We start from the raw sequence: 15,139 nt of genomic DNA on the forward strand, positions 1-15,139 counted from the left end.
ATCTAGACAGTGTMATGACTTTTTCACAAATGAATATATATAATTTCTAAAGTTGCCATCATGTTTGTCCCAAGATGCAGTTTTGGGGTCTGCAGTGACCTCACGATGGCYGCAGGCCTGTGCCTGGCTGTATGCAGACCCCACGGCTACTGCCATGTCACCAGTGGCCATGTGGCCATTGTCATGTCCCTTTTGGGATCCAAGGGTAGTTTTGACCCCAGTGAAGTCCTGGGTCCTCTGTCTTCTCTATCTGTTAAATAAACGTTTTCTTAAAACCAGCTGAAGAAATTCCACCCTGCTTTTTTCAGTCCTGCTTTTTCCAGTCCTSTTTTACTGGCACCTTGAATCCCTTTCTCATTATATGCTACTTTAGGGAGTGCTTCWCTGTATCTTCCTACAAGTCTTTTGAAACTAAATCARCCTYTTYTCTGTTCAGGAGTTTTCCACAAAAYSTGAAGTTATTCAGAAAYCAAAAKCARTTTGTAAGGTGGAAAAWTTTTTTCTAGGGAAGCTTGAAATAGTTCTGCCTTATTATTTAGGCAGGTCCTCACTCTCTGTGTTGTCCAAAGGGTTGGCAGTTCATGGCCCCTTGCCTTGGGCTCCTCCCRCCCAGAGCTCAACCTGCAGCTCTCATTGCAGCTGTAAACTGAGCTGCCTGCTCTGAATGGATTCCCCAGCACTGGGTGAACATTATCTGGGTCTTTGTTAAACATAATTCAGGTGAAATCTAGTCAACATAGCACAAATCACATTTGAGTCTTGTTTCAGTTACTTTTCATCARTGTTGAATGTGTTGTTTAACACAATAGGTAAATTAACTCTTTCTGTGTGGGGAATGGTGATGGTGCTTTACCTTAATGCAGTCATCATCCCAATGAAACATGAAATATTTTTTGTTAAGGTATCCACAGCCCACACTGAGTTGTTTAAATAAATGTAGGAGCTTTAGTTACCCAGCAGTGAAGCCTTGGATTGCTTCACACATGGTYTGCCCTTAACACAAAGTCAAGCACACTAACCTGGTGTGTTCGCTTCTACTTGCTAGGGCAGGCTAGAAAAACAGGTCTAATAAATCAATGACTAAAATGTAATTTTTTTTTTTTACTATAGAAACTTGTTTGGTTTTGTACAGTTGCCTTTAAAGAAGTCTTAGGCTGTAGGCTAAAAATCTAGCAGTTATCCTTTGGGAAAATGGATACGGGCAGTTGTTGAAGGGGTGCAGCCTGTGACAGAAACAGCAATATCCAGGGTGCAATAGGTGAACAGTTTGGCTGGCCTTCAGAGGTGCTCTTCCTAGCTAGCTAAACGTATGCAGCCTTCAGGTTATGGCTCTTTTTCACCATGGTTCATGATGGGCATCGTCTAATTTGCCAGGCTAYTGACTGCCAATCCCCTTTGGAGCATGCCTGTGTCCAGCCTGCACTGAAAATCATGTTTCCCACTTAATAGCACYAACTTGGAGAGGAATTTTTATACTGGCTACTGGCCAAACTTAGCACATAATTTTTCCTCCCTTTTTGTTGCTCCTTCGCTATCTGCAACTTCACTTGATTGCAGAGAGATGCTTTTCATCATTGTGAAAAGCCATCTGATTAGAGCTGTCATTAACCCATGAGTGAAACTTATAAAAAGTTTAGCTGGAGAAATTCCTTGAATGCTTCAGAATTGCAAAGTTGCCATTTTAAAGAAACCTCAAAACTAGATTGCGAATTTGTTTTAGCTCTTCTTTCTCAGCAGATTTATAGGAAACATGATTTAATGTATATATTTTTTCCACTCAGAATGTTTTAGATGTCATGAAATTCTACTGCTAGTTATCAGGACCATGTGTATGTGGACTATCCCCTTCCTGACCATCCATTTATACTGGTCTAATTCATTAAACAAACAAACAAAAAAAAAAAAAACAAAAAAAAAACTGTCAGTATTTCTTTGTTCAAGTGTATTTAGAAACAGTCCTCATAGAAAAGGAAAAAACAATTATTTTCATTATTCGTTTTTCATTTTTGCAATATAAATTATTTTAAGATTGGAGAAATGGAGGTTACTTTTCAAAAGCTCTGTGTATAGCTTTTGCAAATAATTTAAGACCTTTTTTCCACATTCTTTCCCAAAATAAAGGAGATATGTCTGTCTGTATCAGGAATCATGTCCTTGACTCCCTTAGACCTTCTCTGATATACATACCAGACCTGGGATGAGCTCAAGCTTGTCTCTGTTTAAACWGGTGACATTGGCATTGTTCAGACCTGCCTTCAATGGACACGTGTACGGGCACTGCTTTCATTGCTTTGCTTACCTCTCAGTTGCTGTGGAAGCCATGTGTGGCACTGGAGGACTGTCCTGGTGAGGAACATTCTGAGACAGTCATGGCCTCATTTGAGTTTAGAGGTGTGGGTTTCAATTGGTGTTTTGGCATATACTGAAGGGCCTTTGAGTCAGTTCAGAGGTTTCTTGTAAAATGAGACTACGAGGTAGGAAGTGCTGTGCAGATGGTAGRTTCTACTGCTGGCAGAAAGCTTTCTCAGCAAAACAGGAAAAAGTTTCTTCTTTGGCTTGCAAGGGACTCTAAGAAAYATTTTTTTGAAGCTTATATATTATATATATATATTTCTTGAAGCATATATTTGAATTATATGATCAGGTTTTTTTGTACAAGACTTTTTGCTTGCCTTCTTTTTTAGTGGTATGTTTTAAGGTAGGATCACAAACATAAAAATATAAAAAGCTTCACTGAAAGCACTGATCACAAGTAATGCAGAATTGACAGTAGCATCTTCTCCTTTACCGGGCAGTTTTAGCAGTTGGGAAGGATGTGTTTCTTCTGTCCTGGAAACTGCACTGAAGCATCTGTTGATTTCATTAAAACACAAAGATTCATAGGTTATAAGGCTAGAAAGAGCCATTATGATAATCTGGGCTGATTTGCTGTATAATTAATTCCTGTCTCACTATGTCTTTTGGAGAAAGCAGGATACTATTTTAATTTAAAATTTGCCAGTAGCAGAGAACACACCATAACCTGTAGTAAATTATTTCAGTTGCAAATTACCCTCATGTAAAAATAAGTCATAATATTTTAAAATGTGAATTTCTCAAACTTCAATTTCTAGCCCCCAGATCTCATTGTCCCTTTGTCACATGCATTGAAGAGCCCTCTATTGCCAAAATCCATTTTCTGCACAGGTACTCATAGATTGCTATCGAATCACATTTTAAYCTCTACCTATTAAACAGACTGAATTTGAATGCTCTCCACTATGGGACTTGCATTTCAGTCATTTAATTATATTCCCTCTTCTCAATCTTGWACCTTTGGTTTAACAATTGAACTGTCATTATCAGAAGCTGCCTTAGCATTTCTCTGTTCCTGCCAAGAATTCACATTGGTTTTACATCCAAGGATTATTTCTATCCTTTTCTTTTATTATGGTGAGAGTTCTGGTGTACTTGATGGTACATCAAGATGTTGATGTCCAGTGTGTCTGCCAATAATACCTCAAGTCAGCTGTGGAAACACTTGCACTTTTTCTATAAACATAGGTGCTTTTTAGATTTCTCAAGCTAGGTATTTTGGGGATTTTTTAAAATAAAATAATTTAGAACAACACTTGAATAACAGATTCAGATTGGGGTGGATATGTTTCTTTGAAAAGATTGAATTCAGAACTCTCGTATCTATTCAATACTCTTCTCTGTTCCCCAGGTCATCCTTTGTGCTTGCTTTCTTGGTCTGTTTTTTCAATCTTGTCCTCATTCTTCATTTTTAATAACTTYCTTGATTACAACTAACTTTATATAATTTTTTCTAGTTCTTTTGAAAGCCTTCTGTCTCAAGGGTTCTCTAGCTGTGTTACTTGTATGACTAATGAAATACAAAGCATTCAGCATCAAACCTCAAATRAACCCAGAGGCAGACCCTCTGTGTCTCCCCAGAAAAGATGGGACCTGTTACTCAAGTGTCAAATACGTCAAAGAGGGAGATGTAAGCTGGATGTGGCTCAGCTGTGTGTGTGATATTGCCTCTACCAGCAGCTGCAGAGACTGCTGAAAACAGATCCCTGAGTCATGGCTAAATCCAGCACCACCATTGATCAGATGTGGGGTGCAGTGCTGCCTGTCTGCTCCTCTCATGTGTGGAAAGACTGCCTGAAGACAGARTTCAGAGGAGCTTTGGTTTGAGCAACGTTTGGTGTTACCCTCTGAGGGCAATGCTCCTACCTCAGGATCATTAAAGCTGCAGCTCATCCAGGCCTGACATTCTCTTGTCCACCAAAGCAACTCCACACTGGGGTGAAACCAAAAAGGCAGTGTTGCACCAAAGTTGTAAGCCCTTGTGGGCCTGAAGAATGGTCAGTCCATGCAGCCAATATGGTGTTTCTGATAGTGCAATGCTGTTTAGGGAGAACATGTGAGCATGGCTGCTATCATGGTGCATTCCCTTGCATTGCTGCAGCACCCACTGCTGTTGATTTGCAATTGCTTACAAGGCACACTCCTTCCTTTTTCCTTTAGTATCAGTTTGTGGACTTGCTGTCCATTTTTCTTTCTGGTTCTTTTTGCATCTTCTGTTGCATCCTAATTTCTTGACCTCCCTTGGCAGCACATTCCAGAAGTTCACTACCCTCTGTGTAAATAAGTACTTCTAAAAATCCATTTTATGCTGATTTCATTCAAGTTTTAGCAAGTGCCTCTAACTCTGTTATTGCTGGGTTTGGCAAAGAGCATTTCTACATTAACCTTCTCTATCTTCTGTAAACTTCAATCATATTTTTCTCAGTCCTCTCCAAATGTGAACTTGGCCTTTTCAGGCTATCCTCATAAAGCATCCTGTTCCATCCTCGTAGTTGTTCTATTTATTTTCCTCTTTCTCCTTGAGAAGCAGAGACAGGACTTCATGCAGTGCTCAGGACTAAAGTCTGACTGAGGTACACCTCATTGTCGGGTAAGGAAAGAGGCTCTAATGCACCCTCTTGCTGTGTTGGTGGAAGGAGGTGTATGGTCTCTCTAATGAGAGCATTTGACATGATTAATCTGTAGAATAAAACTACTACAGTCCTATAAATTGAAAATGTGTTTTATCCCTGTCGCAGATATTAATAGACTTGATGTTTCTGGTGCCTGTGTGAGGGCAGAGCACTTTATTGGGAAATGGAGCAAAACAAGTTCCTGTGGGTCAATACTGTCATCTGCTGGGAGGAGAAGAACTGGAGCCTTATGCCATTTCTCCAAATGGGATTTAACAGCTGGCTTCTCCTTTCACTCTGTGTGTTGCCTTTGCAACAGGAAAATCTGAGCAGTGCTGACTACATTGGGGAAATTTTCCTTTAATGCTTAATGAAAGCTGGAAATTCTTTTCTAGCTATGAATGTGTAGAATTCAGTATAATTTATTTTTTTTCATCCTGAAGTCACCTAATTTGTCCCTCATTCTCTGCCTCGTTTGCCTTTTAATATATACTGTGTCCACTGTCATTTCTCTGACTTTCATGTCCTAATTGTAGAAGGAACAGTGCATATCTCCTTTCCCTTCTATTTTCATAACCAATTTTTGATAACTCATCCTGATAGGTTTTTGAAAGCAAAACTGAAATGTGTCTACCTATATTCTATATGTGACAGACACAATGTTTTTTAGAATAATAACTCCTTAGAAGAAATCAGTCTTCAGCAGTACCATTGAACCAGAATTCAATAAAAATTGTGCTAGTTGCAGAAGTGGTTTTGCTTACTCTATGTGCCAGCTCTACATTAGCAAGCATGGAAGGTGGTTAGAGGAAGTAGGGTTTACAAATATTTCAGTTTTGTGCCTTTTCCAGTTCCTGCCTCTGTGAGAATGGCACAGGGCAGAGAGGAGCCTGCTTTTCAGGAATTAATTCTGTACCTGAGAAAAAGAGAAGAATAGAAGGTCTGGACTCCTGAGTAAGCCAGGCATGCTCAGGAGTGCTTGCCTGTTTGAGACTGTTCTCTTGGCWGGTTTCAATCCATGTAGCAACACAGAGCCCAGAGTTGTGGTCCTTCACCCAGAGAACGTGAGAGACCAAGCACTGAAAATGTACAGGTTTTYATATGTTAGCACACAGGTCGTTGGCTTCTTGAAGCAAGGGTAAGCTATAGAGGTCTCTCCATGGCAAGTTTGTGTCAGCAGTGATCTAAGATTTCTTGGTCAGAGAAATTTGAAGTCTTTATTATTTTTTTTTTTCTTTAGGAACCACAGGGCAATCGCTAACAGTTCACAGTAACTTGCTGAAATTATTTTGCATCTCTCTCCTAGTAGTTAAGTAGGTTTATAGAAATAATAAAGAAATGACAGTGGTGGTACTRAGTTCCCTGCTGTGGCTAGTGGAGATGGACGTGGAGGTTACCCTTTGTTATGTATTTTGTATGGGATTTATGCAAATACAACAGCATGATATCAGACACACACTGGATTTTATGTACAGCCGAGTGAGCCTGTGGTGGAGTTAATTGTTCTCGCTGCCCTTCAGTAAAATATTCTCTTCTGACTGCTTATCTGATCTACAGTCCTTGCAAAGCACCCATTGCTGTCATTTCTAAACACTCTCCTGCTCCAACTCACTCCCTCTCTCATGATGTCAGACTCTTGCACTGTCTCCTTTCTGCTCCCCACTGCCTTTTGGGAGAAGTTTATCTCCCATGGCTGAAAGTAATTGGGGTATTTGTATTGTATGCAGGATTGATGTATGATACTTTTCCTTRTGTCTGGCAGGTTGTTTATAAGAATAACGACATTCGTCTGGAGCTGTCTCGCTTGGCACGGATTGGTGATACGAAGATGAAGATCTATGGGGAAGTGAAATTCATATGTGAAAATGTGGCTACACTGGAYCCCATCAGCTTTGAGACACCTGAGGCCTATATCAGTCTGCCTAAATGGAATACCAAAAGGATGGGCTCCATCTCCTTTGATTTCCGAACCACTGAACCCAATGGACTGATCCTATTCACCCACGGCAAGCCTCAGGAGAGGAAAGATACCAGAAGCCAGAAAAATACTAAGGTAGACTTCTTTGCAGTTGAGCTTCTAGATGGAAACCTCTACTTGCTGCTGGACATGGGCTCKGGGACCATTAAAGTCAAAGCCACCCAGAAGAAAGCCAATGATGGAGAGTGGTATCATGTGGATATTCAACGAGATGGAAGATCGGGTAGAGTTATAATTTTTTCTTGAGTAGATTCATATTTCAGATTCAGACCTAGGGCTGTGTATTAATTCTCAGAACATTCAAAACCTGTTAGATATGAATCACCTCCTTAAAAAGGTGTAGCATTACTCCAGTGATGTTTATCCGGCAAAGCAAAGATGTGAATGGCTAGATTTTCATTAAATGTTTAGTGTGAATTTTGGATAGCACATACACAGGTAGTCTATTAATATTTTTTTCACAATCCTCAGATACTCTGAGGGATTGCATACAGAGTTACAGTGATGACTTCTTTGTGGGTTGGGTAAGGTTTAAGGTCCTTTGGAACCATTGTTTTCAGTTCGAGAAATTCTTTCTGATCCACTTGGGTTTTTGCATTTGGCATCTTGTCATGAGAAATATAAGAGTAATGGGCAACAAAATTGTGGTGAAAAATCAATATTTTCATCCCATTCTGTTCCTTTAATATCCTGTAGTTTTCAGTTAGGTTTCTTTACTCTCCTGGATGACAGATTCTAGTGTTAAAATCTGAGTCAGCATTCAGTCGATGCTTCCTTTCTTTCTTTGCAACATTTCATTTTCAAATATGGGTTTTAGTTTATTTCTAAAAATACGCCTACCATGCAATTGCCAAGAGCATTTTTATTGTTTCCAGTGCTGAATACCAAACCAACATACTCACAATGTACTCTGAAATTGTGGAGGAAAACAAAAATGCTCAAATACTGTAATATCATCTAGAGAATAACAGTTGTACTTCATATTTTTCTCAACCATTGGGATCTCAAAGCTTTCCTTTCAAAAGAAATTTTGGTTGCATTTGCAAGTGSATTTGAGATTTGTGTGGTGATCTCCAGATGAGAGGTTTAGGTCCTTAATTTTATGCTTCCAGTTGTTGAATACCATCAGTATAGAGATATATACCATCAGTATTCTCTATAGTATAGAGAATAGTATATTCAGTGCTAGAATTTGCTTCTCTTGAATTTTYAGAAGAGCTGACTTAGAGATACCATGCCAGGTCTAGCTGTTTGAACAGGTCTTTGCCTGAAGCTATTTTTCCCTTTGATAATGTGAGTAGTTTCTTTGTATTAGGCATGGTGCTCTGCTTGGACTTAATATGTGTGGTTATATAGTGCTATCTCCTCAAGACATCGATAGGAGTCTTTTACAAAGGAAGCCACAAATAAAGAAATGGAGCTTTGATTTCTTTAGAATTGCTAAAATTTAATTAACTTCCAGGGATAAACTCAATTAGTTGTGTTCAGTACTGACTACAGTTTTGCTTGCTCACTTGGGGACTGTCTCATCCCTGAAGAAGCAGCTGCAGAGGGAGAAGAGACAGAAACAACTCCAGACTCAAAGAATGTTTGCAAAACCCTACGAAGATGGACACRCATTCATTTGGACACATTCACGGGAGGGTGTGACAGACAGCATTGCTACTTGATGGATGGCACTGTAGGACTGACTTGTTTGTCACTTGGCAGGGAGGTGTGTGATGTCCTGAACACAGATTAGTGATAACAGATTTTGAATTAGAATCAGTTTTCTGTACAAGGAAAAACACATTCGTTTGCTTTTGGGGGTTTTTTTTGTGTTTGTTTTTTTTGTGTGGGGTTTTTTTTTTGTTTTTTTGTTTTTTTTTTTTTTTTTTTTTTTTTTTTTTTTTTGTGTTTTTTTTTTGGTGGTTTTTTTTTTTTTTTTTTTGTTTTTTTTTTTATTGTTTTGTTTTTGTTTTTGTTTTTTTTTAAATTTTTATTGTTTGTGTTCTCTGCTCACAATGAATACTTGGTTAATGATCCTAATGACTGATGTCTTGTGTCCTGAGAAAACTGGGATACTGGCATTGATTTCTTCACATCATACCTTTAGTGAGCATCAGTCACTCTTATCCAGTGACATTTTAAATAAATATGAGAAAGGAGTTTAAGATCTCTTCTTTTTTAGTCCTTGACTTTTCTCCCACATGAGGWCTGGAGAATGGTTACCTTGAAGATTTTTTTCCCCCTCAATATGGATGCCTATCATTTAGAAACTGAAATAATGAGTTTACTTAATGGAGGCTTAAGCAAGCCATTTCAGTTTAATGAGCTAGTGACCTAGAGGTTCTGATTCTCCTTACTAAAGCACCCAGGCCTTTATTAGGTGTCATCTCTCCCCTTCTTTTTCACATTTCTCTAACAGTCCAAAACTTCAGGTTTTGCTGATCTCAATAAAATAGCCTAAAAATCCTAATATTCASTACTGCAGTGCACTAAGGCAGGGAAGCTCGGCAGTCATGCTCAGATAACCTCTGGCATTTCTAGTCCCCTTAGGCCTTGTGTGTGCTTTGGTCTGTGTTGGCTGCCAGAGCCAACAAAAAGCTATTTCCGTCTTTYTACTCTGACAGAAGCTGAAGGTGTTGACATGGACACCTCACGTCCTGTGACCTCTCTGTCCTTGGGGAAAGCTCCCACCAGGTGTTCACAAAACCTGTCACAGTTTCCAGCTGGGGCACAGTGAGCCTGTTGCATTTCAGTACCATGTTTTCAGCTSGTCATCAGCTACAAAACATACATGACTTGCCACCTGACCAGACACTAAAACTTACCGGAGGGTTTGGTTTACAGTGGYGTCAGTGCACTGCTTGGTGTGCCAGTTCTGCCCACAGTGACTGGGGTGTTTTTGTCTGTTCTTCAGTCCCGCTCAAAGTACCTAAGGCACTGCAGAGGAGGTGCTTGGATGCTTCCGATTTCTCTAACTGGACTTGGATTTAATCCAAGCAGAGTGGCAAACATGGGATTTGGAGGAAAAAAGAAGGATGACAGCTTAAGGGAGTGCTCCTTTCTAGGATCAATACAGARTTTCTCCATCTCAGCAGCTTGGTCAAAAAGTGCTGTTCATCCACACTAGTACCATCTCGTTACAGGAATTATTGCAGGATACAAAACACTCAGAATGTTTAGGTTGCTATCTAGCCTATTTCTGTTCATCATCTCACCATCTTTCTCCCGGTTTTATGCTTCATGGTATCCAATCTTTCTTGTCTTTTAGGAGGTTTCTTTACCTTTGTGGCATTTACATGTCTTTGTTCTCTCCATAGTAGCAGCTCTCTAGAGTTCAGCCCTCCAGTGTTTTGGTTCTAAACATTAGAGTTTTATGTATTCAACAGGCTGCTTTTGAGAAATAGCAGTGGAGGTGCTGGAAGGGCACTGCATATATTCCCGTAGCTCTGTGACATGCTGCCTGTGTGACAGTATGCGKATTGCCACATCTTCACTTTCCTTATTTTGTAAAAGAGAAAACCCCTGTGGTGATGAAGCTTGTTTTTACAAAATGATTCATCAAATAACTGTGGTTCTCTTTGAGCCTTTAATTTGTAATGCCTCTGTTGCTTCTGAGACTCTGCTGCCTCTGACACTRTTCCTCAATTATTACTGAACATCACACACATGGGATGCCTTGTGTCTGTGTCATGTGCAGTTCTCTAAGAAGACACCTATTACAGCTGAAGAAGAGGTGCATGTACATGACTGTGCTTCCTCACAGAGACAAYAGATAGAGCTAACTCTATTAACTCTCCTTACTTATTGTAGGGGTGTCTGATAAAAATGCAATGATGTGGAATTAATCTGAAAGCTTGGATAGTGTATCTGAAGACAGACTGTCTTAATGACAAGGCAATTGGATGTGATGATTTATAGCTAGGGAGAGTGAATTGCTGATTTTTAGATGAGTGTCTAGTGGGCAGATGTCCCTATCACAGAAACTGCTGAATGCTCTTCAGAAGAGTACGCTGCTCTGGACTGTGAGAGATGTGCATTATGTTCCCTGTTTTACTTTGGATGCACTTCCTGACCCTAAGTCACTTTGCTTTTCTGTTCCTTTTCTGATTATATTTCTGTATYGTATGTTCTGATTATTTTATGTGCTGGGACAATTTCTTGAAATATATGTGAATGGCCTTAGTGCAGTATGCCCACATTAAATATGGAAGCTACCACAGTTTTAATAATAGCTGTTCTCCAGAGATAAGTTTGTCTCTCTCTCTCCCTCAAATTTCCTGTATAAAAGGGAAATTAGAAAACTTTCTTTGTAAAGCCATACAGTATTTTACTTTGGAGAGTTCTGGTTCAATCTAGACTTTTTTCAGGATCATGTGCAGTTGAGCTTTGAATGACTACAGTCTGGTAAAACCCTCTGAGGTATTTGTTTCTGTGTTTGGTCACTCTTGTGGTGAAAAGTGTCCTTTTCTAGAGATTTGGAGGTTCCCTTATGTCGTGGCTTAGGAATGGTACTCTTCAATTTAGTGGTGCCACTGAGACTCTTCAAGCTACATGGCTCTCTTGCTTCCCCTCTCCTTCCCTCTCTTTCCTCTGGCAGGCTGGAGAGGAGAATTGGAGGAACAAAAGGTAAAGATCATGAGTTGAGATAAGAAGAATGTATTGGAAACAGCAATGAGATAAGGAAGCAGTAACAGCAACAATATTAWTAACAGAAGAGASAGTGGTGCACRTGCAAAAATGCTCACCATGGTGCTGAGCCCACCTTCTCCCCCTGGCTTGGGACTGACTCCAGCTCACTGCTCCCTCCAGCTTGGGGCCAGTGGTAGTGAAATGCTCCTCCTGGCTCGGAACCCACACTGCCCCACAGCTCTGTCCACACTTGTCTGGAAGGAATCCCTTCTGCCACCAGGAGAGTCCCTTTTCCCTGATCTTGGCAATGATGTGAGGTGGTGTATAACAACCTCTGGGTCCTGGCCATGCCTCTCCCAGCTACTGCAAAGAATTAACTCTGTCCTGGCTGGAACCAGGACACCTTACTGTAGCTTGTGATCAGTCTCTTGCCACTCCAATTTCACAGTGATCATTCATGTTCAAGTTGTCTGCCATATCTCCAGGTCCTTTTCTGCAGAGTTGTTCCTTAACCAGTTGGTTGCTAGCCTGTACTTATGYGTGAGGCTTTTCTAACCCAGGTGTAGGACTTCGTATTTATTGATTTTGATTTACATCAAACATTGCTATCAGTCCTTTGCTCCACCTTGTAAAGGTTTCCCTAAATGGTAACCCAKTTCTTCCTGTAATGCATCAACCATTCTCTCTGTGTCACCTGCAGACATGTCTTTGTTGGCCCATCACCCAGGTCCAGGTTTGGAGGTACTGATGAAGTGTTCTCTGAAGGAACTATATAGTGTGAATTAATATGCTTTTGCTTCTCTTTTTTTTCTCTCTAGTCCTGATGCCATGAAAGTCCTGTGTGTTCTCAATAAGAGTTTGCTTTGCTGGATGAATAACATTGAATAATGTTCAGATGTTACATGTTATTATTTAGCCATTGTATCGTTATGCTTCTGACTTTATAATGCAATTTGGGATAGAGACATAAGATGATCAGTCACTTCATGGAAGTATTTAGGACCTGTGGTTCGAAAGGAGAGGGAACAGTGTGAGAGACATTAGTAGAATTCCATTTGGGTAGGGAAGAATCTTCACTCTCCTCTGCTGAACCTTAAACCTGACTCAGTTATTGGAAAAAAGTGAACTAAACTGAGACTTGAAACTATTGATRTCTCCTTATCTTGCTCGTTTAGGTACCATATCAGTGAACAGCAGACGCACCCCATTCACTGCGAGCGGGGAGAGCGAGATCCTCGATCTGGAAGGTGACATGTACCTCGGTGGGCTGCCAGAGAACCGGGCAGGACTGATCCTTCCCACAGAGCTCTGGACGGCCATGCTGAACTACGGCTACGTCGGCTGCATCCGAGACTTGTTCATYGATGGACGGAGCAAGAACATCCGGCAGCTGGCAGAGGCGCAGAACGCTGCCGGGGTCAAATCCTCCTGCTCCCGCCTCAGCACCAAGCAATGTGACAGCTACCCGTGTAAGAACAACGCAGTCTGCAAGGACGGCTGGAACCGCTTCATTTGTGACTGCACTGGCACCGGCTACTGGGGTAGAACCTGTGAGCGAGGTAAGATGTGTGTTGTGACTTCAGCTGCACACAGCTCAAGGTGTGCAAGAGAACGGGAACAAAATCCAGTGCTCCCATGAGATTCTGCCCTGGCCTTGTTGGTCTTCCCAATGCTAAGTTCCAGTTCCAGTTTACACTAGGTAAACTTTCTTCTCTGATTGTTTCCGTCCAGTCTTTTCCACCCTCATTTCATAACTTACGTGGCACTTCACTCCCTAAGCCTTCTGAAAATCTTGTCTTCAGAGTCCAGAGTGTTTTGGCTGAGTATGGTTTGTCTCCTGGGGTAGAAAATGTGAGAAAATTCAGCTGCATGTGAGAAGTCTCCATCACATTACTGGAAACTGTACCAAGTACAAGCTTTAGTTATGGAGAATTTTCTTGTGTGGGACAGATGATGAATCCCAGTTCTACCCAGGCTTCCTCTTTTTTTTTGTGTAGTAGAATTTCCTTGATGACTGTTTATGAGTAAAACCAGCTAATGGAATAGTGTTAAAAGCAACATGTCTCCAAGTCCACCTCTGATAAGGCAGATCTGTAGGAGATTGATGGGARATTTTCTACAGCTTATTTGTAATCATCCTGAAGTGTGATTTAAAGACATGTGATTGGAGATAGGAGGCCCAAGTGATGCTGGTGGGCAGACAAATTTTCTRTGTGTTATAGATGACATGGAAAGGAATTTACTAATGGAATATATTTAAACTGTGCATTTCTCAAGCACATAGATGGTTCCATTAATTGTCATTATCCTTATTGTGCTGGTGCCACCATCAGAATGAGGTAGGTGAGGAGTTTTACATAAAAAAAGATGGGTCTAGGATCAGTTACAAAAAAATCCTCCATCTTCCTAAAGGGTGTTTTTTTTTTTATTTAAACCAGTCTTTCTGTTAATATTTGGCCATTAGCACTACATTTGGGCTAAACTGCATTCCCAGTGCACCCAAGAATCTACTGCAAACCATTAGGAGAATCTTAGGGCTTTTAGTCCCTTCTTTATATCTCCTCACTTGGCACCATGGTTATAGCATGTGTCTTAGAATTGGAAATTCAAGTATTTTTGAGCTTCTGCTATATTTGAGCAGCTTCTTTCCCACTTAGTGTCCCCCTTATGCATTTTTTAATATTGATCGTAGTAGCAATGCCCCTTATGAGGAAGAACATGAAATTTAGGTATAATGCATAAAATATTAGGCAGAATTTAGATTTGTAATTCATTCACTCTACAGGGGATTTTCTTCCTTGCAGGAAGTTTTTGTTAATGACCAAAATTCTTCCTATAGGCTGGATGGGATTTTTTAGGTTTTACAGCACAATATCTCTGATTGTTCATAAAGCTGCTCACAGCCAGTAATTCATTGCATGCTGCCCCAAGCAGCAATAGTAGTTAATTGTCAGTGAGTTTTAAACCAGCTGAAGCATCAACACTGCCATCCGTGCTGGGGGAACATGGGTGAAAATGTAAGATTCATGGGCATTGGCTGTGCCAGTGTCTGCTCTGCAGATCGCTCTTACAGACTACGTGGGATTTGAAAATTCTGGTAAACATCAGATAGAGGTTTTTTTAGCCACAGACTTGGGACTTGTTTTGGCCAGTTGTTGTGTGACTAGCTTTTATATAAACATGATAAAAGGAAGCGCTACCATAAATGCATTGTTCCTCCACGAAATTGCATGCATGTTTGCCCTTGGTCTTTATTTAGTATTAGGAGTGACCAGCTCTGTGATTCAGGACTTTCTGGACTGTCTCATGTCTATGTCCTAGACATGGCTTTCAGAACTGAATCCAAAGCTAACAGTGGCATAAAGAACAGGGTTCATGTCATGTACCTTTAGACATTTATGCTGTTAGCTTTTACTACAYTTATTGCCAGTGAAAAGAAATCAGTAGGTTAGAGGCATGTAAGCATTTTAATTTGGGAGAAATTAATATCAGGTCAGGTCTGAGATCCATAACTTTGCTGTGCTCTAGTGGGCAACAGTCTGAATAAGGAAGATACATTTATAAATTAATGTCTAGT

The 15,139-nt window shown here is 40.4% G+C and overlaps 1 protein-coding gene across 1 annotated transcript in view; it reads left to right on the top strand.

The window, feature by feature from the left end:
• Positions 1-15,139, top strand: part of NRXN3 (neurexin 3) — an 888,791-nt gene that overhangs the window by 224,734 nt on the left and 648,918 nt on the right. Inside the window, exons 4-5 of the mRNA XM_057380707.1 lie at positions 6,730-7,168; positions 12,738-13,121. Coding sequence (XP_057236690.1) covers positions 6,730-7,168; positions 12,738-13,121 — 823 coding nt within the window. The remainder of the gene's footprint in view (positions 1-6,729; positions 7,169-12,737; positions 13,122-15,139) is intronic.

This window comes from Malurus melanocephalus, unplaced genomic scaffold (genome assembly GCF_030028575.1).
Source record: "Malurus melanocephalus ecotype Western Australia unplaced genomic scaffold, MMel_1.1 scaffold_0, whole genome shotgun sequence".
In the NCBI taxonomy this organism is placed as follows: domain Eukaryota; kingdom Metazoa; phylum Chordata; class Aves; order Passeriformes; family Maluridae; genus Malurus; species Malurus melanocephalus.